The sequence below is a fragment of the Lynx rufus genome, unplaced genomic scaffold (assembly GCF_022079265.1).
Source record: "Lynx rufus isolate CCGP_SWC_20201006 ecotype Redwood Valley unplaced genomic scaffold, mLynRuf1.p SCAF_1, whole genome shotgun sequence".
NCBI classification, from domain to species: domain Eukaryota; kingdom Metazoa; phylum Chordata; class Mammalia; order Carnivora; family Felidae; genus Lynx; species Lynx rufus.
Genome location: NW_025814823.1, coordinates 28,680,436 through 28,707,982, shown reverse-complemented (window position 1 = coordinate 28,707,982; position 27,547 = coordinate 28,680,436). Strand labels below are relative to the sequence as shown.

Genomic DNA, 27,547 nt, shown 5'->3' with positions numbered 1-27,547 from the left:
GTTAGAGGTCTGGGCAACAACCTGTGCAAAGGCCCTAAAACAGAAGCTAGACAGATATAAGGGACTGAAAGTAGCAAGAAGGTGCAACATAATCAGCAGGGGGTCTAGCAGGGAGCCAGGAGGCTGGAGAGGCAGACATGGGCGGTGGTTCTCAACCTTGACTGTCTGTTAGAATTACCAGCTAGCTTCTGTAAAAATACTGAAGTCTGAATTCCATTCAGACCAAATACATCAGACTGTCTGATGATAGGGCCTGGACACTGGAAGACTTTCTCTCTCTCTTTTTTTTTTTTTTTAAATTGTTTTTAATGTTTACTTTTGAGAGACAGAGAAAGAAAGAGAGACAGAGTGCGAGCAGGGGAGGGGCAGAGAGAGAGGGAAACATAGAATCTGAAGCGGGCTCCAGGCTCTGAGCTGTCAGCACAGAGCCTGACGTGGGGCTCGAACCCACGAACTGTGAGATCATGACCTAAGCCGAAGTTGGATACTTTACTGACTGAGCCACCCAGGCGCCCCTGGAAGGATTTCAAAGTTCCTTGGGTGATTCTAGTAGGCAGCCAAAGCTGAAAAGCAGTGATGGAGGGCTCATAAGTGAGGGTAAGGCATTCTTGTTTTATTCTAAGTATGACAGGAAGCTATTGACAGATTCTAAGCAGGGAAATGACATGATCTGATTTACTTCTATTCCTTACAGAATAGATTATGGGATGCAATATATTCTAATTAAATACCTACACATGTTTAATATCTACAAAAAGAGTATAATTTAAATGTTTTCACCAAAAGAGATAAATTTTAAGATAAATAAATTGAAAACTGTAAAATATTAATGAAAGAAAGTGAAGAAGGCAAATAAATGGAAAGATCTTCTGTGCTCATGGATTGAAAGAATTAGTATTGTTAAAATGTTCCAAAGCCTAAAGCAATCTAAAGGTTCAATGTAATCCCTACCAAAATTCCAATGGCATTTTTCACAGAAATAAAACAAACAATCCTAAAATGTGTATGGAACCAACACAAAAGGCACTGATTAGCCAAAAAGTCTTGAGAAAGAACGAAGCTGGAGACATCACACTTACTCATTTCAAGCTAAAGTAATAAAAACTATATGATACTGGCATAAAAAGACACATAGATCAATGGAACAGAATAGGGAGCTCAGAAATAAACCCACACATACATGGTAAACAAATTTATAACAAAGGGGTCAAAAAAAAAAAAAAACCAAAGGAATCAAGAACATACATTCGGGAAAGGATATTCTCTTCAATAAATGGTATGAGGGAAACTGTAGAGCCATACGCAAAATGAAACTGGACCTCTATCTTAGACTATACATAAAAAATCAACTGAAAATGGCCTGAAGACTTGAATGTTAAGACCTGAAACCACAAAATTCCTAGAAGAAAATATAGATAGTAAGCTCCTTGACATCAGTCTTGGATTTTTTTTAATGTTTATTTATTTATTTTGAAAGAGTATGAGCAAGCATGAGCGGGGAGGGGCGGAGAGTGAGAAGGAGAGAGAGAATCCCAAGCAGGCTCTGTGCCGACAGCCAACATGAGGCTCAATCCTACGAACTGCGAGATCATGACCTGAGCTGAAACCAAGACTCAGACACTTAACTGAATGAACCACCCAGATGCCCCAGTATTGGATTTTTTGAATGTGACTTCAAAAGCAAAGGCAACAAACCCCCAAATAAACAAGTGGGACTGCATCAAACTAAGAAGAAAAAGCTTCTGCACATCAAAGAAAACCAACAAAATGAAAATGCAACTTACTGAATTAAGAAAATATTTGTAAGTCATATATCTGATAAGAGGTTAATATCCAAAATATATGAACAACTCATACAACTCAATGGGGAAAAAAACACAATTTGATTTTAAAATGGGGAGAGGACCTGAACAGACATTTTTCTAAATGGCCAACAGGTACAAGAAAAGGTGCTCAGCATCACTAATCATCTGGAAATGCAAATAAAACCACAATGAGATCACCTCATACCTGCTATTATCAAAAAGACAAGAGATAACAAATGCTGGTAAAGATGTGGAGAAAAGGCAACACTTGTGCACTGTTGGTGGGAATGTAAATTGAATGTACAACCACTATGGAAAGAGTATGGAGGTTCCTCAAAACATTCAAAATATAACTACCATGTGATCCAGCAATCCCACTCCTAGTGCAGGAGATACCTGCACTCCTGTGTTCACTGTGACATTATTCACGAGAGCCAAGATAAACAACTTAAGTGTCCATCCTCAGATGAATGGGTAAAGAAAATATGTTTTTACACATATAATGGACTATTATTCAGCCACGAGAAAGCAGGAAGTCCTGTCATTTGTGACAACATGGACGGACCCCGAGGGCATTATGTTAAGTAAAATAAATCAGACATAGACAAATACAAACTCTATGGTATCACTTACACGTAGAAACTTTTAAAAAGAGCCAAACTCTTAGAAAAAGAGGGTAGAAAAGTAGTTTGGTTGTCAGGGGCTGAGAGGAAATATGGAGAGGCTGGTAAAAGGGTACAAACTTTCAGGTATAAAATAAATACGATCTGAGGATACAGTGTAAAATGAGATGACTATAGCATTATATAATTGATACTTGTGAAAAGAGCAGAACTTCAATGTTTTTATCAAAAGAGAGAGACAGAGACAGAGAGAGAAAGAAATACCTACAAATATTCAACCAACATAACTGACGTGTTCTTAAAAATCCAATGAAGTAAAATTCCACATGCCAAATACGCTTTCCACCAAATTCTCAACAACGGGTCTACAGATAGTGGGCTGGAGCTACTGGAGATGTTCATCACTACAGTAGATCCTGGCAAAAGCAAATGATGCTAGACTGCTACCTGGCTGTGGGGGTTAGGGTGGATGAGGAGCAGGCTAAGAAGTGGGCCATGGCTGCATTACTTGACAACTCTTCTGATCAGCTTAATGTGTACCCTGTGGCACTTTCCCCGCAAAACCAGAGCTGCTCTCTCTAAACTGGTCCCCATGGGAGAGACACTGTGCAGCAGGGAAACAAGCACTTCTTCACGAGGTGGGAGACAGGGAGGAGTTGATGGATTCAGGGAGGGTCGTTAGGGATAAATGTGGAGTCTCCTGCCCGAAGCAGCACAGAAGGAGGTTTGCCAAGAGGAAAGAGACAGACTGATGGAAATAGCGGTCAACCTCACTTGGCTCACCTTCTCACCTGGGTGAGGGCGTTAATGGACATCACTCCTCTCCTGTGTAGAGCGTGTCTGCCTGCAGCGACCTAATTCTGGAAGAGTTTAAGGGAACCACAGGAAGCATCACAGGATCTGGGAACTACCAAAGGCCCCCTTCAGATTGTTAATCTCTTAACAGGAGTCCACAGAACATAAAATCAGGAATGTGGCAACTTTTACCATCTTAAATCCCCGGCTACTTCAATTCTAAGGCCCCAATGGCACTAAATGAGCTCTGGTAAAGAATACCTTTCCCTTTGCTGTCCGTTTTCACTATCTCTCTAGTTTTGTCAAGTGGCTTTTATTTCAAATACCTCAGAAAGCCCTGTTTCTACGATGAGACTGGCTTGTAAATCAGCAATAAAGTTCTACATATTCAGAAAGTGGTTTGGATCCTAAGTACATGTATTTTTTGAACAGAGGAAAAACAGAAAAACAAAGCATTTAGGAATCAAAAAAGGCAACTAGACAAAAAAGATTAGAAGGATATATTTCCTTTTTATTTCCAGGTATAAAATGTTTACAAAATACACTGGCACATACAAAAATTGTGAATTTCAAAACCAAATCAAAGTTATATCCTTCTTTCTTTTCTTTTTTTGACATATTCCTCATAAAAAGAATATAGATATATAACATCATCATTAAATTCACTAACTTCTAGCAAACTCCTCATTCTTACCGTAATCTTTGATGACTATAAATGCCTCAGGACCCTTAAAAGATTGCCCTAAGGATTGCCCTAACTTCTTTAAGTGGAAAATAAATGGCCATGATTAGATATAAGAAAATTAGGAACAAAAATATATAAAAAATAACAGCATATACATGAGACATGGAGGAGGGAATAAAAAAGTTTCTGTTTTTTCTTTTAGAATGTGTTTGAACTTAAATGACCATCAACTTAACATAGACTGCTATAGAGTGTTATAAGTTAACTTTCATGGACACCACAAACCCAAAACTTATCATAGATACACAAAAAATAAAGAAAAAGAAAGCCAAATACCACACTACAGAAACTCATTGATCACAAAGAGTGCAAGAGGAGAAAGGAACAGAGAAGAACTACAAAAATGACCAGAAAACAATGAACACAGTGGCAATAACTACATACCTATCAATAATTACTTTAAATATAAATGGCCGAGGGGTGTCTGGGTGGCTCAGTAGGTTAAGCGTCTGACTTTGGCTCAGGTCATGATCTCACGGTTCATGAGTTCGAGCCCAGCATCGGACTCTGTGCTGACAACTCAAAGCCTAGAGCCTGCTTCTAATTCTGTGTCTCCCTCTCTGCCTCTCTCCCACTCGCGCTGTGTGTGTGTGTGTGTGTGTGTGTCTCCCAAAGATTAACATTAAAAAAAAATTTTTAACATAAATGGCCGAAATGCTCTAATAAAAAAAAAGACCCATCTATATACTGCCTACAGGAGACTCATCTCAGACCTGAAGATACATACAAAATGAAAGCTAAGGGATGGAAAAACCTTTAACATGCAAATGGACATTAAAAAAAAAAAAAAGGCCAGGGTAGCAATAGGTATAGTATAGTATCAGGTATCCCAGACAAAATAGTTTTTAAAACAGACTGTAACAAGAGATAAAAAAAGGGTATTACTAAATGATATAGGGATCACTCCAACAAGAGGATATAACAATTGTAAATACCTGTGCACCCAACACTGGAGCACCTAAACACATCAAGCAAATATTACTGAATACAAAGGAAAAAATTAATGGTAATACTATAATAGTAGGGGACTCTAACACCCTGCTTACATCAATAGATGGATCATCCAGGCAGAAAATCAGTGAGGAAACTATGTTTGAATGACACATTAGACCAAATGAATTTAACAGAGACAACAGAACATTCCATCCAAAAACAACAGATGACATACTCTTTTCAACACATGTTGACATTTTCCAGAACAGATCACATGTTAGGCCACAAAACAAGTCTTAATAAATGTAAGAAGACTGAAATCTCTTCTGACCACAATGGTATAAAACCAGAAATCAATCACAAGAAAAAAACTGGAAAAAACACAAACACATGGAGGATAAATGATACTAAAACAACGAATAGGCCAATGAAGAAAGTTAAAAAAATACATGGAGACAAATAAAGATTGGAAAACATAATGGTCCAAAATTGTTGGGATACTGCCAAAACAGTTCTACAAAATATACAGCAATACAGACTTACCTCAAGAAACAAGAAAAAACTCAATCTAATTTTATACCTAAATGAACTAGAAGCAGAAGAACAAATAAACCTATAGTGAGTGGAAGGAAAGAAATAATCAGAGCAGAAATAAATGGCATAGGGACCAAAAATAATTAAATAAAATTTGAAAAAAAAATCAAATCAATGAAACCAAGAGATGGTTCTTTGAAAAGATAAAACTGATAAGCCCTCAGCCAGACTCATTCAGAAAAAGAGAAAGGACCCAAATAAATAAAATCAGAAACCAAAGAGGAGATATAACAACTGACACAACAGAAATACAAAAGTTTATAGGAAAATACTATGAAAAATTATATGCCAACAAATTGGACAACATGGAAGAAATGGATTAATTCCTAGAGACATATAATCTTCCAAAAATGAATGAGGAAGAAACAGAAAATCTGAACAGACCAATTACTAGTAACAAAATAGAATTGGTAATCAAAGAACTACCAAAAAATAAAAGCCAGGACCATAAGGATTGACAGAAGTGAATTCTACCAAACATTTAAAGAAGAGTTAGTACCCATTCTTCCATTCTTCTCAAACTACTCAAAAAAAAAAAAAAAAAAAAAAGGAAGAGGAAGGAAAGTTTCTAAATACATTCTATGACATCAAATTACCCTGATACCAAAACCAGACAAAGATACCACAAAAAAGAAAACTACAGGCCAATATCCAACAAAACATTAAATGGATCACTCACCATGATCAAGTAGAATTTATCCCAGGGATGTAAGAATGGTTTAATATTTGCAAATCAATTCACATGATACATATTAACAAAATAAAGGATAAAAATAATGACCATCTCATTAGATGCAGAAAAAGCATTTGACAAAGTACAACATCCATTCATGATAAAGACTCTTAAAAAAGTAGGTTTAGAGGGAACATACCTCAACATAATAAAGACCATATATGAAAAACCCACAGCTAACATACTCAATGGTGAAAAACTGAGAACTTTTCCTCTAACATCTGGAACAAGATAAGGAAGTCCACTCTTGCTATTTTTATTTAACATAGTTCTGGAAGTTGAAGCCATCATACTCAGACAAGTAAAATAAATAAGAGGCATCCATATTAGTAAAGAAGAAATTAAACTGTCACTATTTGCAGATGAAATGATACTATACATAGAAAATCCTAAGGACTCCACCAAAAGACTATTAGAAGTGATCAGTAAATTCAGTAAAGTTGTAGGATACAAAATTAATACCCAGAAATTGGTAGTGTTTCTATACACTAATAACAATTTAGCAGAAAGAGAAATTAAGGGAAAAAAACCTATTTACATTTGCACCAAAAAGAATAAAATACCTAGGAATAAACCTAACCAGGAAGTGAAAGACCTGTTTCCTGAAAACTGGTGAAAGAAATTGAAGATAACACAAATGGAAAAAGACATTCCATGCTGTTCACGGATTGAAAGAATTAATATTGTTAAAATGTCCATGCTACCCACAGCAATCTACAGGTTTAGTGCAAACCCTACCAAAATACCAACAGCATTTTTCACAGAACAAGAACAAATAATACTAAAAGTTGTATTTTGGAACCACAAAAGACTCCAAATAGCAAAAGCTATTTTTTTTCAATATATGAAGTTTATTGTCAAATTGGTTTCCATACAACACCCAGTGCTCATCCCAAAAGGTGCCCTCCTCAATACCCATCACCCACCCTCCCCTCCCCCCCCACCCCCCATCAACCCTCAGTTTGTTCTCAGTTTTTAAGAGTCTCTTATGCTTTGGCTCTCTCCCACTCTAACCTCTTTTTTTTTTTCCTTCCCCTCCCCCATGGGTTTCTGTTAAGTTTCTCAGGATCCACATAAGAGTGAAACCATATGGTATCTTTCTCTGTATAGCTTATTTCACTTAGCATCACACTCTCCAGTTCCATCCACGTTGCTACAAAGGGCCATATTTCATTCTTTCTCATTGCCACGTAGTACTCCATTGTGTATATAAACCACAATTTCTTTATCCATTCATCAGTTGATGGACATTTAGGCTCTTTCCATACCTTGGCTATTGTTGAGAGTGCTGCTATAAACATTGGGGTACAAGTGCCCCTATGCATCAGTACTCCTGTATCCCTTGGGTAAATTCCTAGCAGTGCTATTGCTGGGTCATAGGGTAGGTCAGCAAAAGCTATTTTAAGAAAGAAGAGCAAAGCTGGAAATATCACAATTCCAGGTTTTAGGACATACTACAAAGCTGTAGTAATCAAAACCGTGTGGTACTGGCACAAAAACAACACACAGATCAGTGTAACAGAATAAGAGCTCAGAAATAAACCACATCTATAGGTTCAATTAATCTATGACAAAGGAGGCAAGAATACACAGTAGGGAAAAGTCTCTTCAATAAATGTGGACAATTACATGCAAAGAATGAAAATGGACCATTTTCTTATACTGTACACAAAAATAAACTCAAAATGGATTAAAGACCTAAATGTGAGACCTGAAATCATTAAAATTCTAGAAGAGAAACAAGCAATAATTTCTCTAACACCGGCCCTAGCAACATTTTTCCTAGATATGTCTCCTAAGGCAAGAAAAACAAAAGCAAAAATAAAATATTGGGATTAGATCAAAATAAAAAACTTTTTTTTTTTAAATAAGTCTTTTAATGTTTATTTTTGAGAGAGAGAGAGAGAGAGAGAAAGAGAGAGACAGAGAGAAACAGAGAGTGAATGGGGAAGGGGCAGAGAGGGAGGGAGACCCATTATCTGAAGCAGGCTCCAGGCTCTGAGCTGTCAGCACAGAGCCTGACACCAAGTCTGAACCCATGAACCGTGAGATCATGACCTGAGCCACAGTCCAACGCTTAACAGACTGAGCCACCCAGATACCCCAAGATAAAAAGCTTTTGCATAGCAAAGGGGACAATCAAAAAAATGCAATGAATGGTTAAAGATATTTGCAAATGATATATCTGATAAAGGGTTAATAACCAAAACACATAAAGAACTGATATAATTCCACACCAAAAAACCCTCAAATAATCTGAGTAAAAAATGGGCAGAGGACCCAAACAGATATTTTTTCAAGAAGACATACAGATGGCAGACACATGAAAAGATACTCAACATCACTCATCAGGGAAATGCAAATCAAAACCACAAGGAGATATCACCTTATAACTGTCAGAAGGGCTAAAATAAAAAAGACAAGAAATAACAAGCATTGGTGAGGATATGGAGAATAAGAAACCCTCATGCACTATTGGCAGAAATGTGGGAAATTGGTACAGCCACTGTAGGAAACAGTAGAGAGGTGCCTCAAAAAATTAAAAAATAGAAATACCATACAATCCAATAATTCCACTACTGGGTATTTACCCACAGAAAATGAAAACACCAATTCAAAAAGATATATGTGGGGCACCTGAGTGGCTCAGTCGATTGAGCATCCAACTCTTGGTTTTGACTCAGGGCATGATCTCATGGCTTGTGAGTTTGAGTCCTGTCTGTGCTGGCAGCACGGAGCCTCTTGAGATCCTCTCTCTCCCTCTCTCTCTGCCCCTCCCCTGCTTGCACTCTCTCTCTCTAAATAACCTTATTTTGAAAAGATCTATGCACCCCTACATTTACTGTGGTATTTACAATTGCCAGTAATTTACAGTTGCCAAGAAATCGTAGCAAACTGTATCCATCGGTAAAGAGATGTATGGATAAAGAAGATGTGGTGTGCATGCACACACACATACACGCTCACAATAGACTATTACACAGCCATAAAGAAGGATGAGATTTTTGCCACCTGCTATTACATGAATGGACCTAGATGGTATTATGCTAAGTGAAATAAGTCAGATTGATAAAGATAAATACCTTATAATCTCATTCATATGTCAAACAAAACAAACCCACAAAATGCAGAATTAGACCTATGTATACAGAGAACAAACTGATGCTCGTCAGGCGGGTAGGGGGGATAGGCAAAATGCATAAATGAGAGTAGGAAATACAGGCTTCCAGTTATGAAAAGTATAAGTGACAAGAATAAAAGGCATAGCACAGGGAATATAGCCAATGATATTGTACTAGAGTTGTATGGTGATAGAGGTTGCTACACGTTGTGATGAACACCGCATCACACATAGAGAAGTTGAGTTACTATGTTGTACACCTGAAACTAATATAACATTGTGTGTCAATTATACTCAAATAAAAAAAAAGAAAAAAAAAGATTACCTCAAGACCCTCGTCAAAATTACTGTAAAGTACATTTAAAACCAAAGTACTGGCTAACACAGAGGGTCAAGTATAACAATGTGTTCTTACCAATAGTACTGGATTTTATTACACAGTGTCCTTAAATTTGGAGCCATTCCACAGAGAATCCCCAAATTTGAGATTCCTTCCCTCTTCAAGTTTACGGATCTCATGCTTTTGGATCACCAATGATGGTAAATGAAATACCTTTCAGACTAAAGTTCCTTATTTGGTAGGATTCCTTGGTCACTTGTTTTCTTCCTTGGGCTAATGGATTTGGTTTTATTGTAATGTTTATTTTTATGCACATGCCCAAAGGCCTCCTTAGTGCGTTTTTAGAAATCTAATAAATACCTCATGATAACTAAATTTGTTAAGATAACACAAAAGATTTTGTCCATTATTTAAGAAGTACATGGTTTCAATTAAAAAAAGGAGTCCAGTGCAGAGTTTTAAAAAATTATAAAAGATCCGAATATCAAATTTGGATACTTAAAAAAAAACAAATATAAAATCTATTGTCTTTTAAATGGAAAATGTGTGTTACAAAAGCAGTTCTTCAAGATGAACCTTTATAATTGCCCAGTTAAACATTAAGGCACACTTTGCCTTTTTGCAGTATACAAGTTTAAAAGATTATGAGTTAAACCAGCAAATATCCAGCCTTTTCAACACATTAACTTTGTGCTGCATCCTGTCATCTACACAGTCCAAGTAGTTCTAGTTGCGAGCTTAAGGTAAAACACTGTAAGCGTCACTGCCCTCAACTTTTGACTCTGTCTCTGTCAAAATGAGAGCCTACGGTACATTTTATAAGGTTTCAGTTATAAAAATAACACACTCTTGAGATGGACTTCTATCAGTTGAAGACAACCATTAATTTTTTGAAATTCCTCCATTCCATTATGTTGTTTTTAAAAAGCTGGCAAGTGGAAAAACAGACCAATACTGAAAACCAAACTGATGTGACAAGAATCCTAGCATGCTAAAGCAAATGAGGCTAATGTGAAAGAAAGCATTCCAAATAAAAACAGATGGTCGTGCAGGGCCTCAGCCCAGTTCCCTGTTATCTCAGAGTGAGCCTCATTGTCTGCTGCTTATTGTTTTTAAAGATGTACAATCTAGCAGGCAAAAAAAAAAAAATGGCTTGAAAATTAATAAGCTAGAAACCATTGTACAAGCTTTGGCTAATTTGAGGTATAAACTCTGGCACTTAACCTTTCTCATCCTTAATTTTGAAAGTCAGGAAATTCCACTTCACTGGCATATTTTAGAGTAACTAGTCAGTTAACTTTTGGTAAATAACTGTGACCACTTCAAAGAGGCTGCAAAAAGAGATTATTAAATTATCACAAAACTTTATCTTGGAAAAACATTGGAAATACATAGAAAATTATAACTCTAGAACCAAAATGAGTTTGTCTCAGAATAGAGTCTCCTGCTTTATCCTATAAGAACTTATTCTCAGAAATCAGAAGTCGATCTAAATAATCTCCCTTTTTCTATATTACAGAATGCTATAAATAGAGAAGCTCTGAAATGTTTTATGAGAATGAGAACAATGTCTGAAGAATCACACCTATCCCTGACATGCATAAAAATAAAAGTCATTCTACTTAAAATATTTTTAGATTTCCCAAGCCTCAAAGATGGTGCATATTTAACTGAGTATCTTCTTCATGCCAAACACTGTGCTGTGGTCTAGCCCACCGGTTCTCAGTTCTGCTGGGCTCAATACCCCTATTTTATAAACAATACTTTGTAACATTTGCTTTATAAGCCTGAAAAAATCATAGGTAATACAATGTACTTACACACCTAATTTCAAATAAAAACATTGGATAATGCCTAAACTTCAGTATGGAGAAAGTGACTTGTTATAAAGTAGTACATAACTTCAACAGATATATGGGCACAATTACACCAAAACACATAATGATGAAGTCAGATGTCTATAGCTACAGATATAGAACCACTATGGATATGAAAACAATATAGGCTGATGCAGGTGTGCTATATTTGTAACTCAAATACCATGAATGGCAATGCTTTCAGTGACGTGATCTTCTAAAATGGTCAGTGTGGTAGGAAGAATAATGCCCCCAAACAAAGATGTCCAGGAGCCTGTGAATACATCACTTTGCATGACAAAAGGAACTTTGCAGATTTGACTACATTAAGGACCTTGAGAAGGGGAGATTATCTTGGATTACCCATGTGGGCCCAATTTTATAACATGAGTTATAAAGCTGCAGGACCTTTCCCAGCTGTGGTCAGAGAGAGGGCAGCATGATCACTCAGTGCTCCCTTGCTGGTTCTGAAACATAAGGGCTCTGGGCAAGGACTGGAGAGAGTTCAATCTAGAAGCTGAAAAAGGAAAGGCACAGGCAAATTCCTCCATAACCTGGGTATAAGGAAAGACTTTCTAACCATGACTCAAAATCTACACATAATAAGACAAAATATTAATAAATTTAACTACAAAACAATCTTTTTTTTAATTTTATGGGGCACAAAATAATTTATTCATACATACAGCCAAAGGACAACTGACAAACTGAGAGAAAATACATGCGGCATATATCAGAGACAAAAGCAAAATGGCTAATACATCATAAACTCAAAAACTGATGGGAAAAAAGGCCAAAAACTCAACAGGAAAGCAGGCAAAAAAAGTGAATAGATAATTCAGTAAGAAAAGACATGATATAATGATATAATGACCCTTCAAAATAGAAAAAATTTTCAATTCTCTCACAATATAAGAAATGCAAATTAAAACTACTCTTTAGATACCATTTCTAAGTATCAAATTGGAAAACATTAAAAAGCTTGGTAGCCCTGTCTGTTGACATTGTTGATAGGAATGCAAAATAATATAATCTTTATAGAAGAAAATTTGGCAATTTCTAACAAAACTACATATGCATTTACCTAGTAACCTCACAGTCCCACTTCTAGGAATTAATCCTGAAGATATACTTCTAACAATATAAAAACATGTACGCACAAGGTTATTCATTGCAACTTCGTGTGTAATTATAAAATGTCGGGGATAAAACTAATATTTAGGAGACTGGTTAGATAAACTCTGGTATGTCCATATGAGGGCAAATACAAATGAAGTATGAGGACGATCACTATGAAAAGGAAAGAGCAACTTCCCTCAGTTTACAATTTGTTACAAAATTCATAGAGGACATAGAATTTGCAAGCTTCACTTTTTCATCCCGACATCTACTATGTGCCCATTAAGGGAACAGAGAGTTAAACAGCACATTGTCCCTGCCTCCAGGGAGTTTACAAAGGATGGGAGAGACAAACAGCTAAATTCCATCAATTCCAAAATACATTTTACATCTCTGAAATCAGGATGCACCTTCGGTGGACAGAATCTTACAACTGCTGGCCAGCTAATTATTCTCTGACCATGTCTGAACCTGGCTTTGTATATCTCTCTGTAGCAAAAAGGGATAACTATAACCCATTTATGGTTTAGTCAACAAATTAAAGACCACTTGGGAAAAGGAATCACAGCTATTGCCTTAAAACATTTCTGTCAACACCTTCTGTTAAAATCAAGAAAGTACCAGTATTGAAACCTAAATGGCTATCAGTAGCTTGGAAGAATATCCTGGAAATGTCTGTTGTTGACAAAGCACACAGGATGCAGACAATAGTATGTGAAATGATATGAACATCTACAGCTGAACCAAAAAAAGTCATACTCTGAAGGTAAAGAAGTTTTAGAAATGCTTCAACCATTCATCCCAGTTGTATTTTCTTTTTTCTGCATGCACAAGAGATAATCTAAATTATATCTGAAAGAGATCTTTCATTAAGAATAAAATAAAACTGCTAACTGACAGTCTTATGTAATAACTTAATTTGCTGCACTACTTTCTTATTGGAACACAAAATAATGGCATGTCTTATAATTGATGGCACATTGGACTTAATGAAATACAGTCATTATCACAGGACAGAGCCATAAGTGTTATCCAAAAGGACATTTAAGGGCCAGTGAAACAAAGGAGTACATATAAATCAAACTGGGGCCTTAACAGAAAACACAGAGATGGTAGCAGTGGAGCTAAGGCTTTTTTGTTTCTTTTGGTTGTTTTTTTTTTTTTTAATGTTTGTTTTTGAGAGAGAGAGAGAGAGAGAGACAGAGAGAAAACGAGCAAGCAGGGGAGGGGCAAAGAAAGAGGGAGACACAGAATCCAAAGCAGGCTCTAAGCTCTGAGCTGTCAGCACCGTGCCTGGCCTGGCGCAGGGCTCAAATTCACAAACCATGAGGTCATGACCTGAGCTGAAGTTGGACCCTTAACTGACTAAGCCACCCAGGCACCCCAGGAGCTAAGTTTTGAAGAGCAAGCCAACTGGTCCTCAGGAGAAGGAGGTTCATAGAGCATGAATGGTGCAAGAAAGCATGGCTGCCTAACACATCAAGTCATGCTGAGGAGACTACAAATCATTCTTTATGACTGGAGTTCAAAGGTGAATGTTAGCTGTATGGGTTGAAGCCTCAAACCTGGCTAAGAGAGGCCTGGGGGGACACCAAACAAAAAAAAAAGCACTGTGCTAAGCAACAGAATTTGAATATTATCTTACAAACTACACAAAGCGATTCAAAGGCTAAAAGCAGGGGGAAAATAGAAAAAACAAAATTCAGAGCTGGAAGGATGGATTGGGAAAAACCCAGGCTGGAAACAGGTGGAAAGCCTAGGAGGCTTGATAAGTGAGGTGAAAAGGGCTGAGCACCAGAAGTAAAGCTACTGTAGCAGGAACATAGAGAAGTACTCACATAAACACCAATAAAAATGTGTTAAGGTTCTCAGCAATTAAAAAGAACAAACTACTGATACATACAACAATGTGGATGAATCTCAAATGCATTATGTAAGTGAAACAAACCAGACTCAAAAGGCTATTTAAATCCATTTATACACCATTCAGGAAAAGGCAAAATAGGGATAGAAAACAGATCAGTGGTTGCCAGGTGGCAGGGAGGGGGTGACTACAAAGAGGCACAAGGGAATTTTCTGAGCTGATGGAAATGTCCTATTATCTCAGTTGGGGTAGTCGTTATACAACCGAATGTATCTGTCAAAATGGACTGAATTTTACTACACGTGAATTATACCTCAATAAAAGAAAGAAAGAAAGAAAGAAAGAAAGAAAGAAAGAAAGAAAGAAAGAAAGAAAGAAGGAAGGAAGGAAGGAAGGAAGGAAGGAAGAAAGAAAGAAAGAAAGAAAGAAAGAAAGAAAGGAAGGAAGGAAAAACAGGCACCTGGGTGGCTCGGTTGAGTGTCAGACTCCTGATTTAGGCTCAGCTCATGATCTCAGGGTTCATGGGATTGAGTTCCACATTGGGCTCACTGATGTTAAGGGCCTGCTTGGGATTCTCTTTCTCCTTCTCTCTCTGTCCCTCCCCAGCTTGCACACATTTGTGCAAGCGCGCGCTCTCTCTCTCTCTCTCTCTCTCTCTCAAAATAGATAAATAAACACCAAAAAATGTGATAAGGTGGATCACAGCCACACTCATTCATTCACATATTGCCAACGTCTGCTATTCCACTACAATAGTAGAATCATATTGTTTCAACAAGGTCCACATGGTCCACAAAGACCAAAATATTTATGATCCAGCCCTTTAAAAAAAGTTTATCGGGGCGCCTGGGTGGCGCAGTCGGTTAAGCGTCCGACTTCAGCCAGGTCACGATCTCGCGGTCCGTGAGTTCGAGCCCCGCGTCGGGCTCTGGGCTGATGGCTCAGAGCCTGGAGCCTGTTTCCGATTCTGTGTCTCCCTCTCTCTCTGCCCCTCCCCCGTTCATGCTCTGTCTCTCTCTGTCCCAAAAATAAATAAACGTTGAAAAAAAAAAAAAAATTTTTTTAAAAAATAAAAAAAGTTTATCAACCCTGTTATAGAGTATTGTCAGCCATTTGTATGGTTCTCATTCAAAACAAAACAAAACAAAACTTAATTGTCCATAAAAGGAAAAGGAAGACAATAACAGAATGTGCATCAATACTCTATTCAAACTAACTGGAGGAAAGAAATTAGTTGTTTTCTTTCTTTCTTTTTTTTAAAATTTATTTATTTTTAAGTTTATTCATTTTTGAGAGAGACAGAGCATGAGCATGAGCAGGGGAGGGGCAGAGAGAGAGAGGGAGACACAGAATCCAAAGCAGGCTCCAGGCTCTGTGCTGACAGCTCAGATGCGGGGCTCAAACGCATGAACCGTGAGATTACGACCTGAGCCCAAGTTGGACGCTTAACCAACTGAGCCGCTCAGGCGCCCAAGAAATGAGTTGTTTTCTAAATAGATCCTGAATTAAATCTCCCAAAAGGAAAGAGTATGTATTCAGTTCTAAATAATAGCCACAGATTTCTTTTTATAAATGTTCACAAAATCCTCATGTTATAATCCCCGCATCTTCCAATTCAACCTATTGTTTAAATTATATATTTGTTGGATATTTTTTCCTATTTTTTTCTTTTTAAGTTTATTTATTTTTGAGAGAGAGACAACGAGAGTGAGTAGGGGAGGGGCAGAGAGAGAGGGAGACAGAATCCCAGGACAGAAGCTGCCCTGTCAGGACACAGCCCGATGCAGGGCTCGATTTCATAAACTGTGAGATCATGATCTGAGCTGAAGTCAAGAGTTGGACACTTAACTGACTGAGCCACCCAGGAGCCCCAATATTTTTTCTTGTTGAAGTGACATGACACTGGCTTTTATTTAAGTAATTAGCTACACTCTATAAAACTGCTTCTTTATATAACTTCTACATGAAACAACTAGCTTTCCCATGTATTTGAAGTGTGAAGCGTGCATCCAAATAATTAGAGATGATATCACTTCTCATTTTAAGCTGCAAAATACGGATAACAAAGCTTGTGGCATTTTTACATAAAAATCAAGCACAGGCACTATGTGAAAAATTTAAAAATATGGTAAGGAAAAAAATTATGCCAGATGCCTACAAATGATTTTGATATATATGAGTTGCACTCATTTCATTATTAATATTTAAAATGAAGAAATGTAATAGTGTTAGTATGCATAGGCAATAATCACAATGATGATTTTAAAATTAGTTGAGTATAAACTTGAATAACCTTTTCCAATAATGGTGATACATTACAGAGAGTTATCTATACTCTCTTGGTTCTAATAAAGTGTATTTGTGAAGCAACTTGGAATAAGGTTGTAGTTTGTGGCTTTACAATTTAATTTGCAAAATTCCCTATGTGTGCAATTGTCACATGCTTAGTAGCACCCTGATGAAATTTACTGAGGTAACTATTCCATACAATTATACAATGTATAATATTTATAATCTTATAATTATGAATAACATTATGCACTATAACTTATCTATGAAATTACAACAAAGAACATTATGGTTATTGGTCCTCCTAGCATGACTCTGATATTACAGGCAAGAAATATGAAATCATATTTAATAAAAATTCCCTTCAAATTAGAAGGGATGTTTTATTCTGCTAACTTTTAAAATTTTATAAGTGCATTGGGGCGCCTGGGTCGCTCAGTCGGTTAAGCGTCAGACTTCGGCTCAGGTCATGATCTTATGGTTTGTGGGTTCAGGCCTGGTGTTGGGCTCTGTGATGACAGCTCGGATCCTGGAGCCTGCTTCGGATACTGTGTCTTGCTGTCTCTCTGCCCCTCCCCTGCTCATCCTCTGTCTCTCTCTGTCTCAAAAATAAATAAAACATTTAAAAAAATTAAAATTTTATAATTGCACTAAATTTTAAACTTTGATGAACTACAATAAATTTTAAAGCACATTCTACACAAAGGAGGTAGGAGACAAGACAACCTCATTATCAAGGAGAAACTGAAGAACACATGAGACAGGAGCCTTGGTGAGCCTGGGACTTGAAAAGGATTGCTCAAGTCAACAATTTTGATGATGATGACATACATTGTTCTTTGAAAATAACTTTCATAATGTAAGAAATTTAAAGGAGCTGAGGTAAGTAAATTCTTAGAGTGTAGCAAACTACTTAAATTCTTAGCTTTATGAAGGTTAGTCTATGTGGCGAAAGAAAAAAATATAAAGAAGACAGGAAGGATCACAGATTGTAGCAAAATAAGAAATCAAGAAAACAAGATGAGTTACACACAATCATGCAGAAAGTCAGCCTCCAAGGTTGAACATTAACCATTTAAATAAATACAGCTATCTTACAATCTTGATGAGAGAAAAGTACAAAGTCAAGGCAAAGACAAGAAGCAAGCAAATAAATCCAAGACACACAGCAATGAAAACAAAGGAGAGAGAATGAAAGAAATAAAGATACTTCTACTGTATCTGGATGAACAGGAAGAAGTAGAAATTGTAGATTAAAGATAGAGAAGAGAATTTGGTTTGAGTTTAGCTCTAGGAAGAAAAACTTAACTGAAAAATCAAAATGATTCTAAGACCTCAATCTGTTTTAGATAGTGATTATTTTCATTACAGGTCCCATGAACTTATTTGTGCTTAAATTTCTTATTGGAGCTGACTTGGCTTTTATACAAATAGTACTTTAACAAAAGAAAGATATCTCAGATCTGATGCTGTTTATGATGATGTGGAAAGAAATCTGGAAACATGCCCTTATCTGGTTGTGAAGGAAAAGAATAATAACTTGGATTTCTTTGACACTACGAAATCACTGGCTTCAACACTAAAAAAAGAATAACCGTTTAAAAGAATCTGACCTAACACTTGAGCCAAGTGATTTAAGATTTTTATAACCTATTATAAAACTTACTTTATGTACTGCCACAAATCTGTGTTAAGGCTCTGTTTTTCTTTTTCTTCATATGAAATCCAGTTCTAAAAATAGTCAAGTCTAAAAATAAAGCAAAACCCACAGATTAAGTGTAGCTTCATACATGTACAAATAACAGGGAAATCTCCACATCTTCTAGGAAAACAGATGTTGGGTTACTTATTCCCACTAAATTCTCTATGTTGGGTCAAACTTCCAGAATTTTTTCCATATTTTTCATTAATATGGACTGTATTATTATAAAACCCAAACCTGTCTTGAATTCTATTAAATTAGTTCCTCTGTCCCAGAGAGCTCAATGAGCTCTACTAATAAATATGAAAGTACGAACAAAGAGTCTTATATTTGATCTCAGGAGCTTGGTTTCTATCATGAAAACCAACTGATTAACAGTTTAAAAAATCTGCAAATGTCAATACAGTACCTATTGATTCTTTGATCCAGTTCATGGAGACAGACAGAAACAAACTCACCTACATCCCTTTCTGAACTCTATGCTTTCAGAAATCACTTTTCTTCTAGATATTCCTATAAAGACTAATGAGCAGAAAAGCAAAATTGGAAAAGGAGTTTCAGAATATGTGGTTTATTTGCTTATCTCTGTGCCAGTTTTCCCAATCCTCAATGGTAGCATCTTCCTACCTTTGTTTATCCATAAATCAACAAACTTAACAACAGAGTAAAAAAACCACATTAAAATAGTATTTTTGTTAATTTGCTGTCATTCTCCAATAATATATAAGAAGTCTGTTCTCAGCCTCTTAAACTAATGCTTTCAAATGTACAGATAACATTCTCAATGGCAGGATACTTTGGGTACTTTTCCAGTGGAGCTGAGATCTGATGATGGATACATACATACTCTCTTGTTTGGTTCTTCTTTTAATGAAGGGCAGAATGAGGTGACCATAATTTTCACACAGCTCAAACATATAATTTTAGGATGATTTACCACTACCAAATCACCATAAAGTGACTACAAAAACCTGAAACCGTATTGTGTGGAAAAATTGATGAGGCATAAATTATTTCCAGCTTTCATTAGAATGAGTGTTTTTATTTTAACATGAAGAAAATAATCATGTGTATAATTCTAGAGATAATACTATTAACAAATTAAGTTAGAGTCACAAAGAAAAGAAATATTGTCCTCAAAAGTTCTCCATATGATTCGAAGTAGTGGCACTTGGGAAATACATTGTGCTTGTATTTATCCTTAATCTATAAATGGAAAATAAGATATTTATAGTACAATTTAACTTATTTTACAAATATATCGATGATTTGGGTGTTTCCCCCCCTCCCAATTACTTGGTAGAAAAGTATTTTCATTGGAAATTAAAAAGTTGATAATTAACAGGTTGGTGAGATGATAAAATATCATCCTCAGATCACTTCTAACGAGCTAACGAAAGAATATAGACAGATAAAGTAGCATACTGAGTTAACCATCTGCCTTCTGATCTCTGACAAAGACACCAAGAGGAGTGATTCATAAAAGGGGAGGGTGTTCTTCATGGCATCTGCCATAAATTAAGTTTAAGATATACTCTCTCTCAATTTCCTTAATTGTCTTTAAAAAGCCAGTAGACCTAGAATCAAATCATAAAACTCATTTCAAAATATATTTTCAGTGAGTTCCAAGACTTGCCACCTTCTATAGAGTGTAGAAATTCATTCTTTTCCCTACATGTGTATATCTAAAGACCAAGGATATCACTACTAGTTTAATCTCTTCACCTGAATTTTTCTTAGTGATTTCAGAAATCATATGCTTCTTCACAGATTTTATGTAAACTCTGGCCAATTCAACCAATAGACACAAAGTACCTTAAAGCAGCATTGAAAGGAATCTTCTCAACAGAATCATTTAAAGTATGAGCTGTTAACATTTTCTATAATCCAAAGTCATAATAAGTAACTAGTTTAAACATCATTTTTCAAAAATAAAAACATTTTAACATAAGTATATTTAGTATCAGTAATAATAACAAAGTTAACTAAAAAATAAACTAAAAAGGCAAACTACAATCTAAAATGTAAGTAAATAATATCACATCCACTCCCCAAACTGTTCAAAAATAAAAATGGAAACTCTGCCGTAAGTGAAAAGATACTATAATCAAAGACTAACATATAGAATCGATAAATTACACAGTATGAAAATGTCTTAGGAGTGATCAATACAAACAAATACACGAGAGAAAAATTTACTGTGTAAAAACACCAGCTGTAAGTTTGATTTTTAATCATACCATATGCAACATGGACATTCACAAAAACAATCTATTCAAAAATACTTAGGAATAAATTTAACCAAGAAGATAAAAGACTTGTACACTGAAAACTATAAAAGAAATTATTGCTGAAAGAAATTATTGAATACAAATATATGAGAAGACATTCATGTTCACAGATTGAAAGACTTAAATATTAAGATGACAATATTACCCAAAGTGATCTATATATTCTGTGAAATTCCTATAAAAATCTCAATAGCATTTTTTTTTCATAAATAGAAAAACCTATCCTAAGATTCATATAGAAACCCAAGGAATGCTGAATATCCAAAACAACCCTGGAAAAGAAAACAAAGTTGGAGGTCTCACACTTCCTTATTTCAAAACTTACTATAAAGCTATAGAAATCCAAACAGTGTGAGAATGACATAAGGACAGACAGAGCAATGAAATAGAAGAGAGAGCTCAGAATAAACCCTCACATATATAGTGAATTGGTTTTTGACAAGGATGCTAAGACCATCCTATGAGGAAAAGACTGTCTTTTCAACAAATGGTGCTGGGAAAACTGGATATCCACATGTAAATGATTTGAAGTTGGACCCTTACTTTTCACTGTATACAAAGATTAATTCAAAACAGATCAAAGACCTAAATGTGAGATCTAAAACTATTAACACTCTTAGAATAAAACAGAGAAAGTTCATGATATTGGACCTAGCAATGATTTACTGTATATAACACCAAAAGCATAGGCAACAATAACAAAAAGATAAATTAGACTTCGTCAAAATTTAAAATTTTTGTGCATCAACAGATAGTATAAAGAAAGTGAAAAGACAACCTACAGAATGGGGAAAAAAACATGTGTAAATCATAACAGAAAATGGGTTAATATCCAGAATATATGAAGAACTCCTACAACTCAACAACAAAAAGATAACCCAAACTGAAACACAAGCAAGGAACCTGAATAGGTTTTTCTCCAAATAAGACATACAAATGGTCAATAAGTACATGAGAAGATGCTCAATTTCATTAGTCATTAGGGAAATGCAGATCAAAACTACAATGAGTTACGACTTCACACACTGCTGGTGGGAATGTAAATTGGTGTCACTGCTACAGAAAGCAGTATAGCAGCTCCTCAAAAAGTTAAACATAGAAATACAATATGGTTCAGTAACATCACGTTAACATCTAGGTATATATATATAATAAGAGTTGAAAGTAGGGACTCAAACAGATACTTATATACCAATGTTTATAGTCACATTATTCCAAAAATCAAAAGGTAGAAACAACCGTGTGTTCACCAATATTTGGATAGAAAAACAAAAGCTAGTATATCCATACAACAGAATATTATTGAGCCATAAAAAGAAATGAAATTCTGATATATGCTATAACATGAATGAACCTTGAAAACATCATGCCAGGTAAAATAGAGACAAAATGACAAAAAAGTGCTTGGTTCTACTTAAATGATGTACCTAGAATAGGCAAATTCATAGGGACAGAAAGTACCATAAAGGTTACCAGAATCTGGGGTGGGGGATGGGAAGTTATCATTTAATGAATATAGAGTTTCTATCTAGAATACAAAATGTTCTAAAAATAAGTCAGACAAAGAAAGACAAATACCATATGAACTCATTTATATGTGGAATCTAAAAAACAAGACAAAAAAAAGCCAAGACAGACCTATAAATACAGAGAGCAAACTGGTGGTTGCCAGAGGGGAGGAGGGAGGGCGATGGACAAAATGGGTCAAAGGGAACAAGAGATGCAGGAAGGAAACAAAAAAGTTCTGGAAATAGATAGTAGTGATGGCTACACAACATTGTGAATATACTTAAAGCCAGTGAGTTGTACACTTAGAAACAGTTAAAATGGCAAATTTCATGTTGTGTGTATTTTTCCACAATAAGAAAATACTCTATTCAGTGAATACCTAATTATCTCCCATTGCTGCTAAAACCCATTTTATTTCGATATCCAAATTACTACTAAATGCAGTCTGTGTATGTGCGCACATGCAGGTAAATTGAATCTCTCTTGAAAAACAGACACAGGTGCTGATATGGTGTGCACATTCAACACTCTAAAATGCACTTTCAAAAGTTGCAAGTAATTACAATTGTACTCCAATTTGATTTTTATTTCAGTTATTTATGTAGACCAAAATTAACAGGTCATACATAACTCAAGGAAGAATATCCATAACTTCTACTGATGGTCTAAATATATATGTTTATAGTCCAAGTACTAAAAATGAATATCATACCTGATAGAGCATGATGGGTTCTATGTTGTATCCTAAGTTATCTGCAAAGTTCTTAGCAATGACCGTTTTTCCACAACCCTACAAATGGAAACACAATCATTCAAGGGAGAAGTCAAAACAACCAAAAGTTGGGAAACAGAAATCCGCAGTGAGACTGCTGCTATTCTTACTTTTCCTCCAATTAAACATATGTCCTTAACCATGTGTGACTGCATCATCTCAGCCAGTAGTTGTTTATGGCTTAAAGTCTGTACAAAACGCTCTGATGCACAAGGTTGACTTACTGGCCTGGTCCCAGCTGGCACCTATAATTAAAGAGAAGTAAATATAATATGCATATGTGTTTCTCAAAACATTAGTAAATGAAAGAACATAACTGCCATTTAGAAGCCCCTAATAATCCCTTGCTCAATTCAATTCTGTACTGTTTTTGATATTTCAATAGAGCAGCAACTGTTTTCTTATTCACAGATCTGATTATCATTATCACCAACCCTCCAAATCAATCATCCCTCTAAAATTAAAGCCCTGTGCTGTCAGACATTTTCATAATAATCATGTCATTTGGGGGTTATTTATAACTTATAATAACAATGTCACTACTTGAGAATGAAGTTTTTTGTCCAAATTCCAGTGCTAAGTACAGAATTTCAAGTCAGTCTACTGGGACTCTCCAAAGTCACCAATGATGTCCTGATTTCTAAAATCCATGTCCACAAATCCTTTTCCACTCTTAGTTTACAACTCGGAAGTATCTGGTCTTAAAATCTGCCCTCTCATCCTTCACACCTGCTTCTTTTATTTTCTATCTCCTCCTCATTTGTCTCCTGGGGACTCCACTAGGAGATTTCCATGTTCTGCAGAGGACTTGGGGCCCATCATAACAGGAACCCTACAGAATTATAAGTTTGGAAGTGACAAGATTAGATTTGCATTTAAGAAAGATCATCATGGTGGTAACATAGAAGGCTGACCGGAGGGACTGGAGGCAATGAAGTCAGAAAGCCATCACCAAAAAGAAGCAAACAATGAAAGCTTTCTCCCATTTCATGCCTTTGGACATGTCTGAAGTGTCCTGAAGTGTCCTATCACCTTTCCACTCCTGAGCTACTGGAAAACTCCTATGTCATACTTGAAGACAGCTTACTCTATATCCCCACAGCCATTCCAATGCAGTCCTTACTTATCTGCCTCTATTTAGACCATCAGCTTAATGAGGTCATTCATCTGAAGTAGACAGAAGAGTGTAGTGGAAAGTGATCCTGTCTAGAAGTCTTATCTGTGACATTTCTTAGCTAGTAACCATGAATGAATTGATTATCCTCTTTACATCTGTTTTCCAATCTATAAAATGCAGATTATAAAACTTGCCTCCAGGATTATTGGGGGATTTAATGGCATAATGTATTTATGGTATTATATATTTGTCAAGAGACAAATATAGTGACTAATACACAGTAGACACTAATAATTTTTAATACAGAGCCTGGCTCAGAGTAGACATTAATCAATGTTCAGCTTGATAAATGAATAAATGCAGCAACATTAATAAGTATTAATAATATCACATTAGAGCACATAAAAAGTCTATATAATTAAAGTGCGCTGTGGCACATAAGAAGGCAAGCCTTCTTCTTCCCCACATTCACTTACAATTCATTTAAGTCTGTGTTTTTCAAGCTGTGTTTCCTTGTGATAGTTTCCCATCCCCTCTTGGGGTTCTCAGGGCTCTCAAAGGGTTGGAAGAAAGGGAGGCAGAGCAAGCATATAGAGCCCTGTGACCAAATATCCTTCCCTTTTCTAAAACCTCTCCAACCAGAACAGCTCCTCTTTTAACTGTTGCATGTAGTTAAGAAAGATTTTATTTGAAAAGAGTGTTCCACAACCGCTAAAATATGTTTGAAAACACTATTTCTTATCAAGGACTCAGAATACAAAATACTTTATTCGGCACTTCATTTGATTTTCCCAGAGATCAACTTTAGTTTTTTATGAGAAACTACGCTTATGTTTCTCCTGAACTTTTCCAGTTTACAAACATACATGACTGTGGATACATGGATAAATACAGATACAGATATACAGATGTGACACTATAGAGCCAAAGAAGATTTAAAAGGGGATCATAAATGGGCAGAACAAAGCACATCTCAGAAAGTATAAACTTTATCCATTACCTGAATGGTCACTTCTTTTTCTGCAATCCGGACAGTCACAGAAGCTTGGGGGGAATGGCTTTCAGTCAGCCTCTCCACTCTCACAACCTCTTTAGGAAGCACAGAGCTTCCTGAATCTTGGAGTTCAAAGCGCTGCAAAATTACAAGAAAATCATGTAATTTACTTTTTATTTTAGTATTAATTTTTTTTAATGTTTATTTATTTTTGAGACAGAGAGAGACAGAGGACGAACAGAGGAGGGGTAGAGAGAGAGAGAGACACACAGAATCCGAAGCAGGCTCCAGGCCCTGAGCTGTCAGCACAGAGCCCAACGCAGGGCATGAACCCACGAGCATGAGATCATGACCTGAGCCCTAAGTTGGACGCTCAACCAACTGAGCCACCCAGGCGCCCCTTTACTTTTTATTTTAGTATTAATGTTGGATATCTGGAAGATTCATCGTAATTAGAACTGAACCTCTATATTATAAAAGTAGAGGTAAAAAATTAATGAGAATTTTTCCTATTTTTACAAAAGTCATTCTACTTAAGCCAATTACTAAAGGTGATATGCAAATCGCTCCTAAGATTTACTCAATGACAAGTAATGAAGTCACTTAATTCCTGAACTGCTAGAAGTTCACAGCCTCCATTTCTTGCTGATCAAAAGTTCCAGTTTCCAGGAAAGGATGATGAGACTCTCGACAGCATGCCAAAGTTAAATAAGACTTACTTTGGTTGATTTCTTAAATCAACTGATGTTGATGTTGCCTGAAATTCATGAAACCAAACTTCCTGGACACCATTCTGCTGTTGGCTTGTGTGATTAGCCTAACTGATTACAATATATGACAACAATCACAGATATTTCCACAGTCTCTGGCACAGTGCCTTCTATGGTGTAGGTTCTCAGTACTTGTCAAACTGAGTATAAAGACTAAGACCATTGATTCTTTCTCCATAGAGAACAATTATCAATGTTCTAACACTTGTTTACACACCTCATACCAGCTGGTTATATAAAAATGCACACAAAGAACACAAACAAGTGTATGGAAAATGAGAATACTAATAGAAAATTAATTAAATCCTATGCCCTAGACTAGCAGCATGTTCAATATGAAAAGCTTAATTCATTTTCAGTATAAACAGGCAGAAACTAACCCCTCAAAATCCTACCACAGTTTTAGAACATTATCACTATCGTGAAAGAGTTGAACCTCAATGCAAGGGCAGATCGCTGCTTATTGAACAGAATGCCACAACTCCAGAAAATAGATTTGGGGGAAGAAAATCATTTTCAACCTCAATGTTCTAAGCATAGGAACCCAATTCAAGTCTTTTTGGTGTCCTAAGTACTTAAGACACTCACTTACTCCATTCCTCAAACCTAAGAAAAACTGTCTCTTTGTGCTATCATTTAAAAATATGTTTTATGTTTTATGCATTTTATACATGCAAAGTCCCATAGTATTACATAATTTGGTAGGAGCTGCTTCTATGTTGTAGACAAATAACAATTATTGACACTTTAATTTCATGCAAAAAAAAATGCTACACTGTATTTTAAGGGAAGTTCAACAGGAAAGGAGTAAGGCCTTAGAATTAAATTAAATTCTTTAGAATTTAGAATCTAGAGTCGTTAAATTCTAAGAAAACAAATGTATTAGCTTAAAGGTATACTTTTAACCCCAGCTATAATAATGTCAGTCTAACCTGATACAGGATTGACTGCAGAGCAATTATATTCCAGAAATGAACACTAATGCCTCAAACCTCTTGCTATAACTGGTTATGTCATTTTAAATAATTCAAGCTAAAATATATCAATAGAATCAACCTAGTAGGCTAGAAGACCCTATGAATACCCTAAGTAAAAGAACTCAAGTTGCAAGATGAATTACCATCTGCTGGCATGGGAAGTTTAAAGAACTGTTAACCAAAAAGGTAAATGAGAAACAAAATACATATATAATTCTCATAGACCATATGTTAGCAAGAAGTAGAAAATCAAAGTTTATTTGCCTCACCATTTTACATTAATGAGTAGTTCTTGTTGATTCTTGAATTTCAATTAAACAAACAATACTAATGTGTTTTTTTTTAATATACTTTCTTTGGGATTGCATTATTTGAACTGTGAAATATAATGTAATAAAAGAAAATGTTAATTACGTGTTGGCCTGCAAGGCCTCCATATTCACCCTCACTATTCTCAGTCCTGTCCCTCTAAGCTATTCATTTTCCTCATACCTTTTTCTAGGCTCTGAAGAACTAAGAAAGAAAGTCTCCGTACCATACTTCCTGACTACCAAAAAAGTAGGCAGCCCCCAGTCTCTGCTGGGCTCTCTTTCCAGTG

At 35.9% G+C, this 27,547-nt stretch overlaps 1 protein-coding gene across 1 annotated transcript in view; it reads right to left on the bottom strand.

Moving 5' to 3' along the window:
• Positions 1–27,547, bottom strand: part of VWA8 (von Willebrand factor A domain containing 8) — a 374,773-nt gene that overhangs the window by 259,525 nt on the left and 87,701 nt on the right. Inside the window, exons 14-16 of the mRNA XM_047074862.1 lie at positions 25,209–25,340; positions 23,202–23,336; positions 23,032–23,109 (exon numbers count right to left, since the gene is read on the bottom strand). Of these exons, the coding sequence (XP_046930818.1) occupies positions 23,032–23,109; positions 23,202–23,336; positions 25,209–25,340 (345 nt within the window). The remainder of the gene's footprint in view (positions 1–23,031; positions 23,110–23,201; positions 23,337–25,208; positions 25,341–27,547) is intronic.